The 22,726-nt window shown below is 34.9% G+C and overlaps 1 protein-coding gene across 2 annotated transcripts in view; it reads left to right on the plus strand.

The window, feature by feature from the left end:
• Positions 1 to 2,534: 2,534 nt before the first annotated feature.
• The window catches only part of LOC127839310 (vesicular, overexpressed in cancer, prosurvival protein 1-like), a 28,341-nt gene continuing 8,149 nt past the window's right edge, over positions 2,535 to 22,726 (plus strand). The window contains exons 1-5 of one of the 2 annotated variants that reach the window (XM_052367610.1): positions 2,535 to 2,676; positions 17,418 to 17,449; positions 19,198 to 19,326; positions 19,615 to 19,855; positions 21,053 to 21,116. In XM_052367610.1, coding sequence (XP_052223570.1) covers positions 2,617 to 2,676; positions 17,418 to 17,449; positions 19,198 to 19,326; positions 19,615 to 19,855; positions 21,053 to 21,116 — 526 coding nt within the window. In that variant the 5' untranslated portion in view covers positions 2,535 to 2,616. Of the gene's footprint in view, positions 2,677 to 13,064; positions 13,170 to 17,417; positions 17,450 to 19,197; positions 19,327 to 19,614; positions 19,856 to 21,052; positions 21,117 to 22,726 lie in introns of those variants that run through there. The other variant, XM_052367611.1, reaches the window with a different exon arrangement.

Here is a 22,726-nt window from a genome sequence, read left to right on the forward strand (position 1 = left end):
CCTTATATAAAATCATTTAACTAGATGATGTGACAATTATTCCAGTGAGTGATATACTGGTCTCGTAATTTGATTTTAACTAACTGGTTTGATTCATTAGAGTTAACATTTTCTGGGAATAGCCATACATCGTTAAAGCCGGTTTGGTTAAGAATATCGCGTACTTTCGATGAACAATTGTTTCTGTTATTTTTTGCGTTGAATTTCTAATCTCTGTCATACATGTAGTAAAATGTGTTTTAGAATACAATTACCCTATTTTACTGTATATAATTTAAAAAAAAAGTATTTCACGATCCTGACATATCTTTCTCAATACAAGGCAAATCGACCATTTTCGGATTAAAGCGATAATGAATTAGTTGACATTTTTACATTAAATACTTTTTAACAAAATTTACGATCATCTTCTCATCTCTCAAACTTACAAACATATGCGTTTAAATGTTTTTACATCATATGTACGTTCATGTCTTTTGTTAGAGAGAACAAAGAATGCGTCGCTTTTCCAACCCGGCTACAGCTGATTCCGGTGTACACAAGGGCACAACCATGGGCCCACTGCTATTTTTCTGCCACAGCAATGGTCTACCAGACTCAGTTAAGTCCTTCGTCCGTCCTTTGCAGACGATTTCCTGCTGTACCAAAGTCAGAAATCGTCGGGATCATGATATCAAACAGCAAGACCTATTGTAATTACTCTAAATTGTCGGACACTTATTTTTTTCGAAGCCTAAAATGTATATACAAACAATATTTTAAAAATACAGGTGTTCGACAATTTAGAGAAACCAAATTAAGGTGTCAAAATATAAATAGAAACTGTAAAAATATTGCATGGACGATAGTATTCGGGTATGCAATGTTTATAGCGTCCATCGTATCAACGACTGATAGCACGTGCTTGTAAAATGTCACGCCGTATAGTATGAATTACTTTTATATATATTTGCATCTTATTTAAAATGACACATTAAACATACTCCTTCCTTAATACGATATAATTTCAAATGTAGTTTGGTGAAACCATTGTTTTATATCGGTATGTATGGTTATTTACCAAATATCGCACATGTAATGGTCCATTGCCCCCGGGCATTCATCTGCGTGGTTGTATTACCTTGCTCAGGTCGTAAAATTCCATGCTCAAAGAGTCTCAGATAAGCGAAAAAAGGTCAGCAATCTAGTAAAATAGCGCTGTAAAATATACTGACCGAAAATTAAGAATCATTATTAATGGACAAAATCCCGTATGTCCCAAATTTAAGAGTCACACAAAATAATTATTTTGGCTAAAAAATGGGGTGTCCGAAAATTTAGAGTGTCCTGAAGCCCTTAGCTTCTGTTCGGAGTAGCGTAAAACTTTCTTTATCAATCTGGTCCTTCGGCTGGTTTAACTCGGACTGCTGGTTAGTGAGCCTTTCCCGTATGTAGTCACTTTCTGCCTTTAGTTAAACACACTTGATGTCCGTCTGTCTGTACATTCCTCGAGCTCTTCATTGCGGGCCATGAGTCTCTCTATCAGAATTCATAAAACCTTTTGTATAGAGGATATTTGTTCATGTCAGTGTAAGATCGTTTGTTATTTCACGAGCGATCATAGAAAATATTATTTATCTATGATCACGAGTGAAATAACAATCGATCTTACACTGACATGAACACATTTTCTGTTTCTTTTATGTCCCCTTTTCAAGGAAATAATTAACAGCTGTTTCTCTTTCGCTGAAAAGTTACCCTTTTCCCGTGGCGTGCCTCAATACATTTCACAAAATGACGTCATTAGTTTGACGAAATGACGTCATCATACCAGCAAAATTCTCCAGTAAAACTCTTTTAAAATGTAAATAAACATTGAAAAAGCATACAATAAAAAGAAAATTTGTTGGATTCGTTGGATTGTCGATTTTAATTCACTCGTGATCATAGAAAAATATATATAATTATTTATGATAATCTAAAAATAAAAAAGGAGTTCCAAAATTTTGTTCTTTTCACCGGTGAAAAAAACAATTTGTTTATTTTAACTGCTGTTATTTCACTGTAGAAATGTCAGTATTTATCATCAGGTTTAAAAGAAATATTGTTTTTCATGTATATATGGTATTACTAAACATCAATGTCGCCCACTAGAAAAAAAAACAACTCACTAGATGTGTACACTGTTCATGAGATATTATTAGGCCCTATTTAACTGTTTGACTGACTGAGAAAAGACTAGGGTATTAGGAGGAGAACAGACTAGGGGGAGAAATGCCCATGGGGGAGAAAAACCAGGGGGAGAAAAGACCGTACACCTATTTGGTTTGGGAGAAAAGACCGGGGGAGAGACCGTACACGTATTTAAACTGAAGAAGAGTAACCATTTAGATTTACTCATAAAAATGTGTGTGTTTTTCAGTATCGTGAAAAAAATCAACGTTATTTAATTATCCAAGTAATGGATAATCTAATTCAAAATAGATCTAGTTGATGTTTTGTATATAAGTGATTCTCAGCCGTTAAATATAATCGATTACAATTTTGGAGATAACAAAGAATTAAGTAATGACGTCATTAACAATAACAACATTGAAAGATATGCTAAATTAGTTTCGCAATACAAAGACAAAAACAATGTCGATAGTGCAAGTTTCCTTGTCTTTCTGCTTACTTGTGTTCTATTTCTTCACAACGGTAAGTTATAAACTCAGAAGAGACGTTAGTTTTACTTCTAACTGAAGCATATTACGCTGCTTCAATCCATTAATTTAACCTTCCTTCTAGTCAATATAAATTGCCGCCTAAGAGTCTTTTGATGATTTTTGCTTTGGCAGACTCTTGGCGTCAATAGTCCACTCTATCTTTTTAATAGCGAGAGTTTTCCTTCTTTGTCTATATTGATGCGCAAGGAATTTGGTGCGCAACATTCAAGCCCCGATATCAGACAGTTAATATCAACGGATTGCAATAATATTTACATACCTGTGTAGATAATTCATTTCTTAATAATGTTCCGTAAGAATTATGTAATGAATCTTTCAATTTTGCACGCCTGACCAATTTAAATCAACACACTACTCACATTTTCAATTCCAATCGCTGTGCCCGCTGTATACGGCAGTTAGATTTTAATCGATAACGCAGCCTATTACACCGTAATGCCTTCTTCTGATTGGTTGATATTTAAATATTTCATAACATGGCGAGAGGTCAGTGATTGTATTGCGATTTAAGCAGAAGTTTAACTGAAACAAATTATGCCTTTTAACTTCAAATCGACGCTATTTGAGGTAAAAATGGACTAATTAAGTAAAACTTTATGAGTTGGTAATGTTATTTTGCAATTTTAAGCATATTGATACAATAGTATTGTATTTATTTTTCGTTATGGTTTTTGCAGACCGGAGTTTCAGCGTTCAGATTTATTCTGAACGCGAATTATTTCAGCTACCTTCCTTCTAGCTAAAGAAACTTCAGCGTACAGTTTATATAGTATTGACAGACCTGTACGCTGAAGCCAACCCCGTATCGAAAGTCAACCAGAGTCATAACATATTTATGTCACTCTATAAATCAAAGAAAGCTCGTTTTCTTGGATACATTTCTACATATATTGGTTAATGAATATAAATTACTACATCATGGGTTATTTTAAGGTTAAAATGTTTCAAATGCATCTTACAATATATGAAAATAACTCTCATCAGTCTGAAATTCACTATTTTGACGCCATTGTCGCTTTGTCACGTGACGAGTTTTCATTTGGATACTTTCGGATCGACCTTGACATTTTTTGCTGAAATTGTAAACATTACTTTCGTTTTCTGAAATCCATTATTTGTGATAAACAACTTAAGTCTGGTGGATTATAAGACTGATTTCAGTGTGAATCAGGCAGTTTTAAATAATATTTACTTTGAGATTGTATTCACACTACAATTTGTTTACAAAACAAGCCAGAATAATCTAAAATACCGGGATATGTCATTCCAGTGCCTTCCCCAGGAATTTGTTCAGACGCCCCGGGGGTGGGTTCGGGAGGGGTGTCCCCTGCCGACGTTGATTTTTTTTAAATTTAACGTGTCAATTCACGTTCTGTGGTGCGTTATAACTAAAAAAACAGCGTCAAAAGACGTCATTTGGTGCGCTATGACTCTTCAAAAAAATCCCCCAGTCATTTAAAAATATTTTTTTTTATATTGTTTAATTGTTTTAAAACTTTTCCGCACAGATAGTAAAATCCCAACTCGAACGATTCCCCAATACATCCGTTTCAACCCGACTCTATTACTGTATACTTGCTATTTTTCATGTTTCTATTTATTACCCGATAATCACGTTTATTCCGTTTTTATCAATCTCTTTCTGGTAAATATTTACGATAAAAGCTTTCAGTTATTTCTTTAACACAAACCTTGCCATTTTTTAAGTGACTATTTATAGATTTGATGAAATATTGCCTCTGAATATGCGTCAATCCCCTGACCTGTTGTGTGCTTGTTAAAACGCTCAATACACGACATTTGTATGCAATAGACGCGACGTTGTACATGCTGCATAATTTTCGCGCTCTTTTTAATTGAGAAAAAGATTCGACACAAAATAAATTTGCACTGCTAATTTGAAGCAAAAATATTTAACGTTGCGGTAACATTTACATTCGGAAGTGTGTTTCGGATTAAAAACGGGTTAACATCGACTTACGATAATGGGTTTCGGATTACAAATTTAATTATTCCCATTTTAGATTTCAATAAATATTAACCGTTGCGTTATAAATTCAACGATAATTTGTTTACACACTATACGAGTCGAATAAATCGTCTACTGAATGTAATAACTAGGGTAACTGACATTTTGTGAATTGTTCAGGAAAGCATATTTTGAGACATTTTCCAAAATACAGTAAGAGCACTTACGTTATTTTTTGCGCTCAAAATATTTCAGTGGTGAAATTATGATAACTGCTCCTTTCTTAATTTTTGATTGTTTTAAAAAAGACATATTGATTTGGAGTTTTGTTTCGTTTTTCAAGTGTTATTATAATACTTATCAGAAAATTTGAATACGGAAAAATGTTTATTATTTTAATAAAACATCATTTTGCTTCTCGTGAAAATTTAACAAAATGTCACTTACGCTACTTTTTACATTCAGAAAATGACATGCGTTTGTTATGTCAATTTTGAAAATTTGATAAAAACATTATTTTTACCAAAAAGGTTGACTTAATATTTTATCAGTTGATGTACGTCACCTTAATAAACACAAAAATGGAAAAAATGTCAGTTACATGACTTATTACATTCAGTAGGCGAAATGTTTTGACGGAATTATGCATGAAATTCACGTTGTCCACGAGGATCACGGCCGGTTGCCACCATCAGTCTTCTTACTATCGATTATCGGACGAAACAAAAATTTGTTAAAGCGCATTACGTGTCGAATAAATGTCAGAAAAACGAGGTGAATCAGTTCTATAAATGGACATGTTGAAATATACATGTACTGGAATTAATTTAATTGTTATCACATAATTGTAACTGGGAGTCATTTGCACAACTTACTCGCTATAATAATTAATTGTTTACCACTTGCAATTAATTTCTCGTATTAATTATGAGTCATAGGTAACACTTGTTTACAGTAAAAAGGTGTGCTGATGATGCCCGAAACCGTCTTTAATGTTCTGTACTGTACTAATTACCGGTTTTATATTACTCAAATGGTACAACTTCTTGCTCATCAAGCTGCGATAAACTCTTACTTCATGCCCGACGTCAATCAGAAATAATGGTCGATAGTTAACCCCGCCCTCATAAGCATTCGCGTAACCGATTGGACGATGAACTTCACAGTTTGACGACTGGAAAGTTACCAGATACATCCTTGTCAGCATTTAAATGACCGTGTAATGTGGCTAGAATAATCGATACGCGCGTCATGCTATTCTCTTATCAGTGGATTATCCATTACCCCATGTGGTGTTTATGGCGATTACTTGTGAAAGTAGGTACCGAGTGCTCTTTTAAAACAGGGAATATTGATACACTGATAGGGAAACCTTGATTTTTTTGGACAATCTCCACTTTCTTTTACTGAAGAATACACTGATCGGAAAATTTCAAGCGCCCCGGGGACTCTGACTTCGAAATTCAAGCGCCCCGGCAAGGGGCGCTTAAATGGCCTGGGGAAGACCCTGCATTCTGAATTTGAAAACACTTGAGCACACAGCTATTTTTTTTGTCCAATTGGGAAAAGTACCCATACCGGTCCAATTGGGAAAAATTGAGTCGTGAAAACCCTCAAATAGGGAAAAATCGAGTCGTGAAACCCTCAAATTGGGAAATTGGTGTATTTTTTTTTTTTTTTTTTTTTTTTTTTTTTTTTTTTTTTTTTTTTTTTTTTAAATAAGAAAACTTTATTTACCTCGTCAATAGGTATGTGTAGGTCGAGGCCATCCTACTCCATACCTTACAAAAATTATGTGTTAGTAGCAATTAAATACAGCCTGTGTTAGTATACAACTAAATGATTTGCACGTTTATAAACAGCGGATGCAAGTTTATATTTAGCAATGTACAGTGTATGCATGTATGCATGTATACATAGATACATAGTAGATGACAAACTTTGTGAAAGCACAGAAAATACAAGTAGCAACTATACTTTCTATATAACACAGGGATCTTCATACTTAATATGGAGATTTGTACTACACATATCATTGTTTTCTTTTGTAAAAGGTAAAGAAAGTGTAGATTTGAACAAACAAAATATGTGAAAACAAAACCACAGTGTATAGTTGAAATTATTCATTTCAGTGCACATCAATGTAAAGCAAGTACATTTTAAGTTATGGGTTCATTGATTAATAATCTTACAACTGACCAATTTGGAAATTCCGATCCTTGGCAAATGGTGTGCTTTTGAATTTCCCATGCTAGTTGAAAACTATTTTTTAGCCCTGGTACTGTTGGGATTTTACTATGTTTTTTACAGATAAAAACATACCTTTTCATTTCAAGAAATAAAATATTAATGGGGGTCATTTTTTCAGAACAAATCCCAAGTAGAACATCTTGGCAAGAGATGTTGGGAAAATTGATGTTGTTTAGATTCATTGAATATTTTATATAGTTGATAATGGGTTGAATGTGTTCACATTCCCAGAAAAGATGAGTTAAGGTTTCCTCATGTTTTTTACAAAAAGAACATAGATTGTCGTTAACAATTTTCATTTTATATAACAGAGATTTTGTACCCAAGATTCTGTGTACAATTCTAGTTTGAAGCCATTGTATATATGTATCTCTGGAGTTTTCAAAAACAAAGTTATGTACAAACTTCCAGTCAATGTTATTAAATATTTCATTCCACTTATTTTGACATGTAGGTTTTTTTTTATTAAATGTATATGTGCTATATATTGATTTATTTGGTTTTGCTTTAAAAACAATAACATTCAGATAGGAAGAGAAAAATACTCCAGTGGTGTTTGACTTGTTAACAGTAGCAAAACTTGATTTTTTAATAAAATCTGATACAGTTCTTTTAACTCCTTCATAGAATAAAAAATTTAGCACTTTTCCAGTGTAATTCTCAATATCATTCTTGGTCTTAAACCCTCCAGAGGTACATAATATGTCCCTAACAAGTCTAATTCCTCTTTCATACATGTTCTTATCATAAATGCAATTCATACCAATTTTAAAGTTGTCATTGTAAAATAATGGCATATTTAATACATCATCAAATGTACAAATCTTAAATGTGTTAACATATATGCTATAGTAATTAAGAACATCTTTCCAAAATGTGTTAGTTAATCTTTTAACAATTTTTTGCACATATGCATTACCCATATTTAACATTTTTTTAACATCAAACAGTGAATAGACTAATACAAAGCATTTACCTGTACATAGTGCAAGTTTCTTTATCCATGTTAGCTTCATACTTTTTTCAAATGAGTATATATCTATCATATTCAGCCCTCCCTCTTCATAAGGTTTGATAAGAATATTGTGTTTGATTTTTAAAGGACCATCCCATATGAAGTTGTAAAAACAATTATGTATTTGATTTAATATATGTACTCCTGGACTGGGAAGAGCAATAAATAAATGAGTGAAAAGGGGGAGTAACATGGATTTAACTACAGTAATCTTTCCTAAAGGTGAGATATTTCTCCTTTTCCAAAAATTTATGATATTTTGTAACATTGTCAATTTGCTAGAATAATTATAATCAATCATTTTCTCTAGGTTGACATCAAATATGATACCTAGTACTTTGAAATTGGTTGAACCCCATATAAGTTTGTATTTAGTTTTTATTGAGTGTGTACTATATTTCTTGGAGCCTATCCATATGAGTTTTGTTTTGTCATAGTTAATTTTTAGTCCAGATTCCAGGGCAAAGGTATAATACTTTAAAATTGATAACTAAGTGTTTTGAAGCTGTCAATATTATATTTACCTAGTCCTAGGTTCAAACCATATAGCTGCACAGGGAAACTAACAAAATGTTGCATTTTCCAAAAAAAAAAAGAAAAAAAATTTTTTTTTATTTTATTTTACCTTAAATTGGGATTTTTTTGGCCAGCAATTGGGAAATTTGTAGTTTTTTTCGCAATTGGGAAAGTGCCGTTTACCGGTACTTTATAAAGAAGGAAAAAAATCGCTGGCACATGGTATGTTACTAAAAATAGAAATAACGTTGTATGACCATGAAATCTCGGGAGATTCGCATTTCAAGTAAGTCTGTCACATCGCTGTTTTTCTCGATATGTAAGAGTAGAATAGATAATTTTAAATGTTTAAGATAGTATTTTGTGAAAAAATATATCAGTTAAATGTGAAAAATGTCAATGTTTCCGATCAAGTGGTCGATTTGGGCCAATAACTGCATTTAAAAGCTGTTTTGGACCGGTCTTTGTTAACTGTCAACTTTTAGGGAATTTCTGGTTGACTTTCCTAATGGGGTTGTTCCAAAACTATAAAGTCGTGCCAGTCAAAAATCATAAAAAGCGACATTTAAAGTTATGGTAGCCAGAACTACCTTCCTTCAGGCTATTGTTTCATCCATTCCTATACATGTAGATTCATCCACCCCTGTATATTGGAAATAAATTTACGTCAGTTATCTGTACTGGGCCTGGGGCAGTTCTGTCACACAAATCTTCTTTTGTTGTCGAAATATTGAGGGAAATATATTTTGTGTAAAAACATGAAAAATTTAAAAGATTTCTATGTAAATTGCTCCACACAGTTTGTAAAAACCAATGATATTGCTTGCACAATCTTAATTTCAAATACTGAACAGTTGTGTGTGTGCCAGGTTAGGAAAGCTTCTAATGAAGTATATCAAAATTGCTTGAACATTCAGATGTTTTCTTATCAAAATGGAGGCTGAACAGATTGATAGGAAAGATCTGACAAATTCATGGTTGCTAGGGTACCATCCTAAAGTCTGTCTGTAACTACAAACAAATTCATGGTTGCTAGGGTACCATCCTAAAGTCTGTCTGTAACTACAAACAAATTCATGGTTGCTAGGGTACCATCCTAAAGTCTGTCTGTAACTACAAACAAATTCATGGTTGCTAGGGTACCATCCTAAAGTCTGTCTGTAACTACAAACAAATTCATGGTTGCTAGGGTACCATCCTAAAGTCTGTCTGTAACTACAAACAAATTCATGGTTGCTAGGGTACCATCCTAAAGTCTGTCTGTAACTACAAACAAATTCATGGTTGCTAGGGTACCATCCTAAAGTCTGTCTGTAACTACAAACAAATTCATGGTTGCTAGGGTACCATCCTAAAGTCTGTCTGTAACTACAAACAAATTCATGGTTGCTAGGGTACCATCCTAAAGTCTGTCTGTAACTACAAACAAATTCATGGTTGCTAGGGTACCATCCTAAAGTCTGTCTGTAACTACAAACAAATTCATGGTTGCTAGGGTACCATCCTAAAGTCTGTCTGTAACTACAAACAAATTCATGGTTGCTAGGGTACCATCCTAAAGTCTGTCTGTAACTACAAACAAATTCATGGTTGCTAGGGTACCATCCTAAAGTCTGTCTGTAACTACAAACAAATTCATGGTTGCTAGGGTACCATCCTAAAGTCTGTCTGTAACTACAAACAAATTCATGGTTGCTAGGGTACCATCCTAAAGTCTGTCTGTAACTACAAACAAATTCATGGTTGCTAGGGTACCATCCTAAAGTCTGTCTGTAACTACAAACAAATTCATGGTTGCTAGGGTACCATCCTAAAGTCTGTCTGTAACTACAAACAAATTCATGGTTGCTAGGGTACCATCCTAAAGTCTGTCTGTAACTACAAACAAATTCATGGTTGCTAGGGTACCATCCTAAAGTCTGTCTGTAACTACAAACAAATTCATGGTTGTTAGGGTACAGGGCCCTTGCTAAACTTTTGGGGATTGGGGCCGGGGTCCTTAGAGGGGGGAATTTTGCGTCGTTTTTGGCAAAAAAGGGGAATTTTAGAAGATCTTTTCACCTACCATTCATTCATTCAACACTTAAAATTGCTATATTTTAATGTAATTTACATAAATATACATTTAATCAAAGGTTTATAGCACGATACCAGCTGGCAACATAGGTATAAAATTTAAAAAAGAAAAAAACAATATTTTTTTTTGAGAGGGGAATTTTGAGCTGAAACAGGGGAAAATAGTATACTATTTTAAGGGGGGAATGGGGCCGAATTTCGGCCCCAAAAACAGCCAAACGAGGGCCCTGGGGTACCATCCTGAAATCTGCCTGTAACTACAACAAATATTACAATGTATCTATATATCTACTGACTTTAATTTATAAGGAAACATATTAAACTTCAATAAAAAGGCGTCATTCTTGTTTGAATTGTGTTCATTTATAGTATATAATCTGTTAATGTGTTACATATAAGTGGATAAATATACAGGAAAAGAGTCTATCTTTGTATTTAGGGTCGCACGATTTACCCAAATACACCCATATACACCGAACTACTACCCAAATACTCATAATTTTGGCTCATTATGGCATTTTGTCCATATTTTGGGACTGTTTTAATCAAGTGAAGCAATATTAAGAAAAACGTGGTATCTTAAGAATTAAAAACCTAACCCTAATGACTATTAATCAGCACAAAATCATTATTTTTAATTCACTTGATTAAAAAAAGTCTAAAATATGGACAAAAAGTTAAAAAAAATATGAACAAACATGCCATAATGAGTCAAAATTATGAGTATTTGGGTAAATCCTGCTGCCCTAATCATGCATTTGGTAACATGGCTCGACAATAACGTAATTCTGATTTAATTTAAATAAGTCTGAATCAATAAAAAAATAAGCTGCTAGTTGGATGGGACTTGTGGACTGAATTTTGGTAGATTGAACTTTACCAGAACCACTTTTTAGCTCATCTATTTTTTTTTGAAAAAAAATGAGCTATTGTCATCACGTTGGCGTCCGGTTAAGTTTTGTGTTTAGGTCCACTTTTCTCATAAAGTATCAAAGCTATTGCATTCAAACTTGGTACACTTACTTACTATCATGAGGGAACTGGGCAGGCAAAGTTAGATAACTCTGGCATGCATTTTTACAGAATTATGAGTCCTTTTTATACTTAGAAAATTGAACATTTGGTTAAGTTTTGTGTTTAGGTCCACTTTTCTCATAAAGCAGCAAAGCTATTGCTTTCATACTTGCAACACTTGACATGAAATATGCCATAACCAGTTAAAAATCGAAGCGACCGGGAGGGTCAATATGTTGGGAGTTGGATTATTGCAACTAGGCCGATATCCAGCCCCATTTCCAATGGAAAAAAAAGTAGATATTTTTCCCAAATGGGACCTAAAAATTGAGTCGGATTAAAATTCCAAATGTATACTGTAAGGTTTCAATTTTTTTTATCAACATCAGGTTTATCTTCTTTCCACCTCAACAAGTTGCACTTTATGAAATTTAATATTTAAAACACTTTAATTCTGAATTCTCATTTTTGAAGCATTTGTTTGCAAAAAAAAATTAACAACACTTAATTTCCCAATTTCGGTCAAAACACCACAATTTTTCCCAATCCAAAGGGACCCGGCCCCATTCCCAAAATGGGAAAAAAACAATGGTTAATACATGTATATACCCAAAACAGGTGTATGTACATTAATAGTAAAGATACTGTGAAACCATTTATTTTCGACAGCACAAAATTTCGTCATTTTTATAAAAATGACGATTTCGTCAGCACTTAAATTCGCCGATTTTTTATTTTGAATTTTAAAAAAATGCGTCAGTTAATATCCGATTGTCTGTAATACATATTCGCGATCAATCGCAGTTGCGAAAAATCGTGGTACGAATGCGGGAACACACTTGAGAATCACTGCAGGAGGTGGGGCCTGTTTGTAACATGCCAATTAACTAGTCTTTTGTTATCAAGGGACAGTAATGGACCCTCTTAATGTATGCCATTCACAGGTTCATTGTTATGATTAGCGGACAAGTGGGATCGAATAACCATTAACGAGTGTTTGTAAAAAGAAGCCAATTGCCAATTAGTCTTATTCTATTATTATAATTGCCATACTGATAACAATCGTACCTTTATCGACACCAATTAGGGAAGGTGCGAACAAAATTATAAACTCTATGTGTGTGTTTGTTCTTAAAAAGTAAACTACCGGTATATAAATCAATAATGTCAATAATTTTAAAATAAATAAATTGATACATATAAAATAGTAATAAGTGTGGTAAAACTCAAACAATCAAATAACAAACAGCAATTAAAATATTCTTTATTAATTTGTGATAAATACGCATGTTGATCACAAATCGTCATCTTTTCATTTGGTTTATTGTCTTTCATCGGCATTCGCTGCGTGATGGCTAATATGCAACACCCCTGAAAAACACAATGCACCTAATGGGTAATAAAGTTATAAACAATTAGCGCTAATTCATTACCATTCTACATAAACGAAGTCAACGCATTAGATACAGCTGTACTGCACACGCGTTTTAAAGAAGTGTCACGTGTCAGTTAAGTACCTTGTGTAATCTACATCCCTTTGTGTCAAAACCGGATTAATCTTGATTACGAAACAGCAGTGAATGTGTGCATGGATTATGTTGTAATTTAATGCCTCATGTCTACGGTAAAGTTTTAAAATATTGTTCAACTTAGTGTTTGTTTTTGTTCAAACATAGTGCATGATTGTTCGTTAGGATCTTAAAGTTGCCGATCGGTCGACTGACGAAATTTATGAAAATTAATGCCTGACGATTAATAATGGTTTCACAGTATATGATATGTGAGTATACTGTACATAACAGGCCAAAATAGTTGTGTTGCTGCATATGTTTATTCATGTTGTAATTGAGATATATGTTGAAAATAAATATTAAAAAAAAACTACCAAACTGCAGTTGTTTACCAATAGTGTGCATGCAAGAAAGCAGGTGCGTGTTTCTTTGCAAAGAATAGGTTAAACAATTCTTGGCCGCTGTTTTAATTCATCTAGTACATTGAAAAAAAGGGGTTTGGGGTCAGAAGACCCGGATTCTAAGGAAATACATAGGATAGGAAATGATTTTACTTACTAATCATCAAAAGGATCGAGATACCAAAGACGTTTCATGCCTTTGTACAGCTTATCAATAGTGTGTACAATTGTCACAGTCGCTTGAGCTGATGTAAAACCATTTTAATCAAGAAGTAGCCACCAGTCTCATTTTTACAACAAATTCCTCCTAAATCATGATCTAATATAAATTCAAATTTCCCAACCCAAAAACCAAACTGTCGAAACTTCTGCAGACACTTCTTTATTCATTGTAAACCAGAAAGATTTCTAGGAGTTGCTTACTTGTGAAGGATCATTCTGCGCTACACTAAAATTAAACCAATAAAATGCATCTAGTTGGTAACACGACAAAATACATAATATTATTTCCTCATCAAAATGGAATTTCATTCATTGAAAGGAAGTGAGAGCAAGCAGGTTTGTTTTCATTTGGTTTAAAGTTAATAACTTTGATATAAACAAAGCTCTTAACCCTACTTTTTCATTTAGATTTACTGTTATTTTTAGCTCACCAGAGCACAACGTGCTCATGGTGAGCTTTTGTGATCGCATTTTGTCCGTCGTGCGTCGTCCGTCGTCTGGCGTCAACATTTGCCTTGTTAACACTCTAGAGGCCACATTTATTGTCCAATCTGGTCAATCCAATTTGGTCAGAAGATTGGTCTCAATGATATCTTGGATGAGTTCGAAAATGGTTATGTTTGCTTGAAAAACATGGCTGCCAAGGGGCGAGGCATTTTTCCTTATATGGCTTTAGCAAAATCTTGTTAACACTCTAGAGGCCACATTTATTGTCTGATCATCATGAAACTTGGTCAGAAGATTCATCCCAATAATATCTTGGAAGAGTTCGAAAATGATGCCGGTTGGTTGAAAATCATGACCTACAGGGGGCGGGGCATTTTTCCTTATATGGCTATAGTAAAACCTTGTGAACACTCTAGAGGCCACATTTATTTTCCGATCTTCATGAAACTTGGTGAGATGATTTGTCCCAATGATATGTTGGATAAGTTCGAAAATGGTTTTGGTTGCTTTAAAAACATGGCCACCAGGGGGCGGGGCATTTTTCCTTATATGGCTTTTTATTGCTATAGTAAAATCTTGTTAACACTCTAGAGACCACATTTATTGTCTGATCTTCATGAAACTTGGTCAGAAGTCTTATCCCAATAACATCTTGGATGAGTTCGAAAATGATGCCGGTTGGTTGAAAAACATGGCTGCCAGGGGGCGGGGCATTTTTCCTTATATGGCTATAGTAAAACCTTGTTAACATTCTAGAGGCCACATTTATTTTCCGATCTTCATGAAACTTATTCAGAAGATTTGTCCCAATGATATCTTGGATGAGTTCGAAAATGGTTTTGGTTGCTTTTAAAACATGGCCACCAGGGGCGGGGCATTTTTCCTTATATGGCTACATGTATATATGGCTTTAGTAAAACCTTTTTAACACTCTAGAGGTCACATTTATTGTCCAATCTTCATGAAATTTGGTCAGAAGATTGTTCTCAATGATATCTTGGATGAGAATGAAAATGGTTACGTTTGCTTGAAAAACATGGCTGCCAAGGGGCGGGGAATTTTTCCTTATATGGCTATATATGGCTATAGTAAAACCTTGTTAACACTCTAGAGGCCACATTTATTTTCCGATCTTCACGAAACTTGGTCAGAAGATTTGTACCAATGATATCTTGGACGAATTCTAAAATTGTTCCGGTCGGTGGAAAAACATGGCCGCCAAGGGGGCATGGCACATATCCTTATATAGCTATAGTAAAACCATGTTAACACTCTAGAAGCTATACTTAATGTCTGATCACCATGAAACATTGTCAGAAGATTTGTCCCAATGATATCTTGGACAAGTGTGAAAATGGTTCCAGTTGCTTAGAATACATGGCTACCAGCGGGCGGGGCATTTTTCCTTTTATGGCTTCATGAATCTTTATGAAACTTTGCCAGAATATTTGTTTAAATGATATCATGGATGTGTATGAAAATGGTTCTGGTCTGTTGAAAAACGTGGCTACCAGTGTGTTCACTAGTCATGAAAGTTTGTAAGAACATTTTGTTCTAATGACATCTTGGGCTGCACAGAACAGGTCAGTTCCTTTCCTCTCAGGTGAGCGACTTTGGGCCTTTCAGGCCCTCTTGTTCCATTTTATGGCAGATTTAGGCATTTTCGTCGCTCAACTCAGTATACATGTAAAAGGCGCCTAAAGTTGAGTGAAGCACTCTTAGTAACACAACAACTGTACTCTTTCCCATTCTTGTTTGTGTACCTGAGCAGAACGTGCTCATGGGGAGCTTTTGTGATCGCTTTTTGTCCGTCATCCGTTGTGCGCCGTCAACATTTGCCTTGTTAACTCTCTAGAGGCCACATTTATTGTCCGATCTTCATGAAATTTGGTCAGAAGATTGGTCTCAATGATATCTTGGATGAGTTCGAAGATGGTTTTGGTTGTTTTAAAAACATGGCCACCAGGGGCGGGGCATTTTTCCTTATATGGTTATATATGGCTTTAGTAAAACCTTGTTAACACTCTAGAGGCCACATTTATAGTCCAATCTTCATGAAATTTGGTCAGAAGATTGGTCTCAATGATATCTTGGATGAGTTCGAAAATAATTATGTTTGCTTGAAAATCATGGCTTCCAAGGGGCGGGGCATTTTTCCTTATATGGCTTTAGAAAAATCTTGTTAACACTCTAGAGGCCACATTTACTGTCCAATCTTCATGAAACTTGGTCAGAAGATTCATCCGGATAATATCTTGGAAGAGTTCAAAAATGATGCCGGTTGGTTGAAAAACATGGCTGCCAGGGGGTGGGGCATTTTTCCTTATATGGCTATTGTAAAACCTTGTTTACACTCTAGAGGCCACATTTATTTTCCGATCTTCATGAAACTTGGTCAGAAGATTTGTCCCAATAATATCTTGTTATCTCAGGTGAGCGACTTTGGGCCTTTCAGGCCCTCTTGTTTCTACAAGCTAGACAGAAAATCCAGTGACATGGCTAGTTTGAATAATCCAACTCCCAGCTACTGACCCTCCTGGTCATTGGGAATTACGATTCCTAAAGGTTTTTTATGCCCCAGAAGGTGGACATATAGTGATTGCATTTCCGTCAGTCAGTCTGTCCGTCACACTTTTGTGTTTAGGTTTCGAAAAATGCTCATAACTTCTATGTCGTTTCAGATGTAACCTTCATATTTGGTATGCATGTGTATATGGACAAGGCCTTTCCATACACTCACTAATTTTGACCCCTTTGACCTTGACCTTGAACTTAGGGTCTGCATTTAAGTTTCGAAATCTGTGTTTAGGTTTTGAAAAGCGTTTTTCGGAGGCAATTATGTCTTCCTATGGAGACAGCTCTTTTTATCATTTAAACTTGCCTCCTGGAATTCAGGAACAGAGTGTGAATACAACAATAAAGGCAATATTGTTAAACCTATTAATTCGATCCTCTTTTACTATCTGGATACTTTGCCAGTATTCGGATATCTGTATATTCGTTTCCATCCCTAATTTTTATGAACAATGTGTCACATACAATGTAATAGAATTACTCGTAATCTGTTATCAGTTCAATTCATGGAAACACGTTACCATGCAGAACATTAAAAGTGCGCTCGGATAATTAAGACAGTATGTAATCAATGTAAAATTAGTCACTTGATTTCAATACAATGTATTCCACATTCTTCCATCAAAATGTGTTAATGGTGGTGTTTTTTTCATTTGTTTAGTGCAATAAATTTACATGCTCATGTTCAAATGTTACAATGTCTACATTTCTTTTCAGGTTTTAGCAGAAATTTGCGATGATGGAACAAAGTATGTTGTTTAAAATGATTTTTTTTTTTTTAAGAATAAATTTTTAGCTCACCTGATTTGTTAGGTGAGCTTTTGTGACCAGTCTTTGTCCGTTGTCCGTCCGTCCGTTAACATTTGTTCGTAAACACTCTAGAGGCCACATTTATTGTCCGATCTTCATGAAACTTGGTCAGAAGCTTCGTCCAAATGAAATCTCGGTCGAGTTCGAAACTGGGTCGTGCCGGGTCAAAAACTAGGTCACTAGGTAAAAAAAAAACAACAACTTGTAAACACTGTAGAAGTCACATTTCATGCCCAATCTTCATGTAAATTTGTCAAAATGTTTGTCTTAATGATATGTTGGTTGAGTGGGCGGGGCATTTTTCTCTATATGTATATAGTGAAAACATGTGAACACTCTAGAAGTCACATTTTTTGCCCAATTTTCATAAAATTTGGTCAGAACATTTGTTTCCTTGATACGAGAGTTGAGTTGGAAAATGGTTCCGGTCAATTGAATAACATGGCTGCCGGGGTGGGGGGCAGTTTTCTTATATTTATATAGAAAAAAAGCTTTTGAACACTCTTGAAGTCACATTTTTTGCCCAATCATCATGAAACTTGGTGAAAAGATTGGTTTTATATATATCTCAGATGAGTTTGCAAATTGTCCCGATGGGTCAATAAACATGGCTGCCAGGGGGCAGTTTTCCTTATGTGACTATATAGAGAAACCTTGTGATGGAACACTTTACAAGTCGCATATTTTGCCTAATCATCGTGAAACTTAGTCAATACATTGGTTTTATTGATTTCTTGGACAAGTTGGAAAATGGCTCAGATAAAAAAAAAAACACTTTTTAGCTCAGCTGATTACCCAGGTGAGGTTTTCAGATTAGTCTTTGTCCGCTGTACGTATTTGGTTTGTAAACACTCTAGCATTCACATTTCTCAAGCATTCTTTATCAAAGTTGCTGAAAGATCTCAGTCAAGTTTGATGATGAGCAAAATCACATAATTAATGCCATAATTATTGCCCTTAGATTTTCATTATATTATACAAAATCCTTGTAAGCAAAGTTTGATGTTTGGTTAGAGGGGTCAACTCAGAATAGAGGTCATCATTTCAAATCTTACAAAAACAAAAACACTCCCTACGCCAGAGTTTTGGTTCAATAATGATGAAACTTGACCAGGATGTTTGTCTGGTCAATATCTAGGTCAAGTTTGACATTAGGTAAAGATTGAATGAACCGATTCCTCTCAGGTGAGCGAACTAGGGCCATCTTGTGTTACAGTAGTACTGGTGATACATTACTACTGGTAGGAACATTTGATTCAACATAATGTTTACAATGAAAAAATCATCTGTAACCCAAGTTCACAAGCAAAAAAAACCTTTGCATTTCAAGTACAAATTTGTGCTGCTACTAACAAAACTTAAATTTTATCATATAAAATGTCAGTCACATTTATGGATAAGACAGTTTTTGACAAACACATAACATTGAGTTGTAATGAAATATAAGTTAATTGTCTATAAAAAGTGACTGAAAAAGCAAATTCCAGAAATCTATTGAAAAAGAATTTTATTGTATTTTAAATTAAAATTATTATATCTACAAATGCATATGTAGGTCATGTCTTTGTGTTGTACTAACAGTAGTAGGAAGTAAAAGAGGGAGGAAAAAGTAAGTGAAAAGCATGAGTTTTCCCCAGATACAAGCAATGATGGATTTGAATATATGTCTGTTCATATTGAACATCAGGTGTTCTCAAGCCTACTATTGCTGCCGTGCTGGGTGTTGCTTTGGTAGCCGTGATTCTATTGACGACGTCAATGACAGAAGATACGCATATGGTTACAGACTGTCTATTTGGAACATGTGGTACTTTTGGTGAGATTTAAAGATTACTTTCATTTTCAATACATTTTGTGTATATGTATTCAAAATCTTACATTAAAATAAGTTGTGTAACAAATGACCTTTCATTGGACTTATTTTGATCTTTATACATATCAATATTATGTTGACAACAGGGCAAATGTTTTATTTTTCTATGAGACATTACAGTATCCTGTATTTCACAGTGTTTTAAAAATATTTGACCCAATTTTATTTTTAAGACTGTAGGCCTAAAATTGTATTGTAACATGTGACATAATAATACGCTGCCATCCACAGGTTTGTAGTCCTATTCCTGATGATGATGTGTTTTGGGGGATGTGGCTACTACAAACAGAGGCAGAGACTCACAGCCCGTGGCCTGCAAGGTCAAGGCAGGCCGAGCTTCATCTCGATATTCCAGGCAACACGCAGGCAGCGCAGGAACATGGGTCATGCCCCAACTCCCCAGTCAGACCTGATGATGGTGTATCCAGATCCAGTCATGTCAAATAGCTTTGCACCTCCACCCTATAATGAGGTATTGCTGTAAATCAGTCTATTAGGATTTCAAACATGTGCTGTAAACCAGTCTGACAGTATTTCGTGCCAAAAAGCTTTGCTACTCAGCCCTGTAATGAGGAATTACAGTAAACCAGTCTTTCAGTGTTTCTTGCAAAATATCTTTGCACCTCCACCCTATAATAAGGTATTGCAGTAAACTGGTCTGACATTATTTTATGCAGATTAGCTTTACATCTCCACCCAATTATGACTGAGGTATTGCAGTAAATCAGTCTGACAGTATTTCATGCCGAATAGCTTTGCACCTCCACCCTATAATGAGGTATTGCAGTAAACCAATCTGACAGTATTTCATGCTGAATAGCTTTGCACCTCCACCCTATAATGAGGTATTGCAGTAAACCAGTCTGACAGTATTTCATGCCGAATAGCTTTGCACCTCCACCCTATAATGACGTATTGCAGTAAATCAGTCTGACAGTATTTTAATGTCTGCAGTAAACCAGTCTGACAGTATTTCATGCCGAAAAGCTTTGCACCTCCAACTTATGATGGGTTATTGCAGAAAAACACTTTGACAGTATATCATATGATATATATAGTTTTGCACCTCCACCTTATAATGAGGTATTGCAGTAAACCACTCTGACAGTATTTCATGCCGAATAGCTTTGTGCCCCCATCTTATAAGGGGGTATTGCAGAAATCTGACAGTATTTCATGCTGAATAGCTTTACACCTCCACCTTATAGTTAGGTATTAGAGTAAAAAAATCTGACATATTTCATGCTGAATAGCTTTGCATCTTCACCTTATAGTGAGGTATTACAGTAAAAAAATCTGACATATTCCATGCTGAATAGCTTTGCATCTTCACCTTATAGTGAGGTATTACAGTAAAAAAATCTGACATATTCCATGCTGAATAGCTTTGCATCTTCACCTTATAATGGAGTATTGCAGTTCACCAGTCAAACAGTATTTCACTGTCGTTTGAATGATTCTGTGGGGTAGTTTTTTGCTATGGCTGGAAGCAATACATTTTTATGTCAGACTGTCGGCTGTTTGAGCCAAATAAGATCTGCCTTAGCCAAATTTTTTTTCTACAAAGGCCTTTAATGGCCATTATTGTCCTTACATTTGACAACATTGTATGGTGCAATTAGTACGTAGGTGTTACTGACTGTGCTTGATTTGTTGTTTCTTATTACAGGTTGTCAGTCACCCAAGCATGTTTCCACCAAGTACCAAGACTTCCTATCCCAGCAACGCACACAGTACGTGGCAATTATATTGTATATGTTTTAAACTCCCCTGATCACAATATGCTGAAGGTGAGCTACATGTATTGTGGTCAGTCTATTTCCCTCGCAGGCTAATCAGGGACGAAACTTTCCGCTTTCCCTGATTAACCTGTGTGTACTGCTCAAGCTAATCTGGGACATCTATTCATTTATGTGCATTAAGTCTTTGTTCAACAGAGTGGGGCCCATATATTTTCAGTCACATAAGTATATAAGCAGCTGAACGCATACAGGAAAAAGCATTCTTCTTGAACACTCCAGATTTTGTTTCAAATGAAATTATTATATAGCTGAATATGGAACCTTAAACTTAATCACATTTCTTTTACTAGTTTTTATGCTCCCCCAAATTTTTGGGGGGAGCATATAGTCTTCATCCGTCTGCACAATTTTTGTCTGGGCTATTTCTTAGCAATTAATGACCGGAATTCAATTAAACTTTGTGTGAAGTTTCACTACCAAGAGGAGATGTGTATATTATCAACCGGTTCTGGTCGGATGATTTTTCACAGAGTTACGGCCCTTTGAAATTTTCCATTAACTGTACATATAGTGTTATAATTCTTGTCCGGGCTATTTCTCAGCAACTAATGACCGGAATTCAATGAAACTTTTTTAGGTGGTTATTAACAGATAGATTGACAAAGCGCATCATCGGGGAACATCTATCAGTTTCACTGATATTCTTGTTTTTTTTGGAACTGAAGATAAGTGTTTTTTCTGCTTAAATTTGCATGAAAAATTTGCATGTATATACTGGGGGACATATTATTTTTGCCCTGTCTGTTGTTGGTTTGTTGGTTTGCGTCAAACTTTAACATTTGCCATAACTTTTGCAATATTGAAGATAGCAACTTGATATTTGGCATGCATTTGTATCTCACGGAGCTGCACATTTTGTGTGGTGAAAGGTCAAGGTCATCCTTCAAGGTCAAAGGTAAAATATATGGGTCAAAATCGCTCATTTACTATACACTATATCTTCGTAACGACTTCTCAAATGCATATGGAGCTGCATATTTTAATTTGTACAAAGTTAATGTCAAGGTCATCATGAAAGGTCAAAGGTCATTTATAAAGGTCAATTTTCATTTTAAATATGTCAAAACGTAAGTACCACTTTATACAGATACCTTATATTTTACATGCATGTGTTACTCATACAGCTGAACGGTTTTATCGGTGACATAACGTATTTAACGGTGACTTGTCAATGTCATCCTTCAAGGTCATATACTTAAAAATGCCTATAGCTTTTTAACTATTGTACATGTCAAACATTTGCCATACCTTTTGCAATATTGAACATAGCAACTTCAGATTTGGCATGCATGTGTATCTCATGGAGCTGCATATTTTGAGTGATGAAAGGTCAAGGTCATCCTTCAAGGTCAAGGTCAAATATATGGGTCAAAATCACTCATTTAATATACACTACATATCAACTTCATATTTGGCATGCTGGGGGGGGGGGGGGGGCATAGTGTTTCTCAAACAGATCTTGTTTTTTCCTAAAAGTGTGCAGTGCTCAACATAGCTAAATGTTAATAAGCAAAAATAAATATATATTCTAGAGGTTTGCT

Source organism: Dreissena polymorpha, chromosome 7 (assembly GCF_020536995.1).
Source record: "Dreissena polymorpha isolate Duluth1 chromosome 7, UMN_Dpol_1.0, whole genome shotgun sequence".
Lineage (NCBI taxonomy): Eukaryota > Metazoa > Mollusca > Bivalvia > Myida > Dreissenidae > Dreissena > Dreissena polymorpha.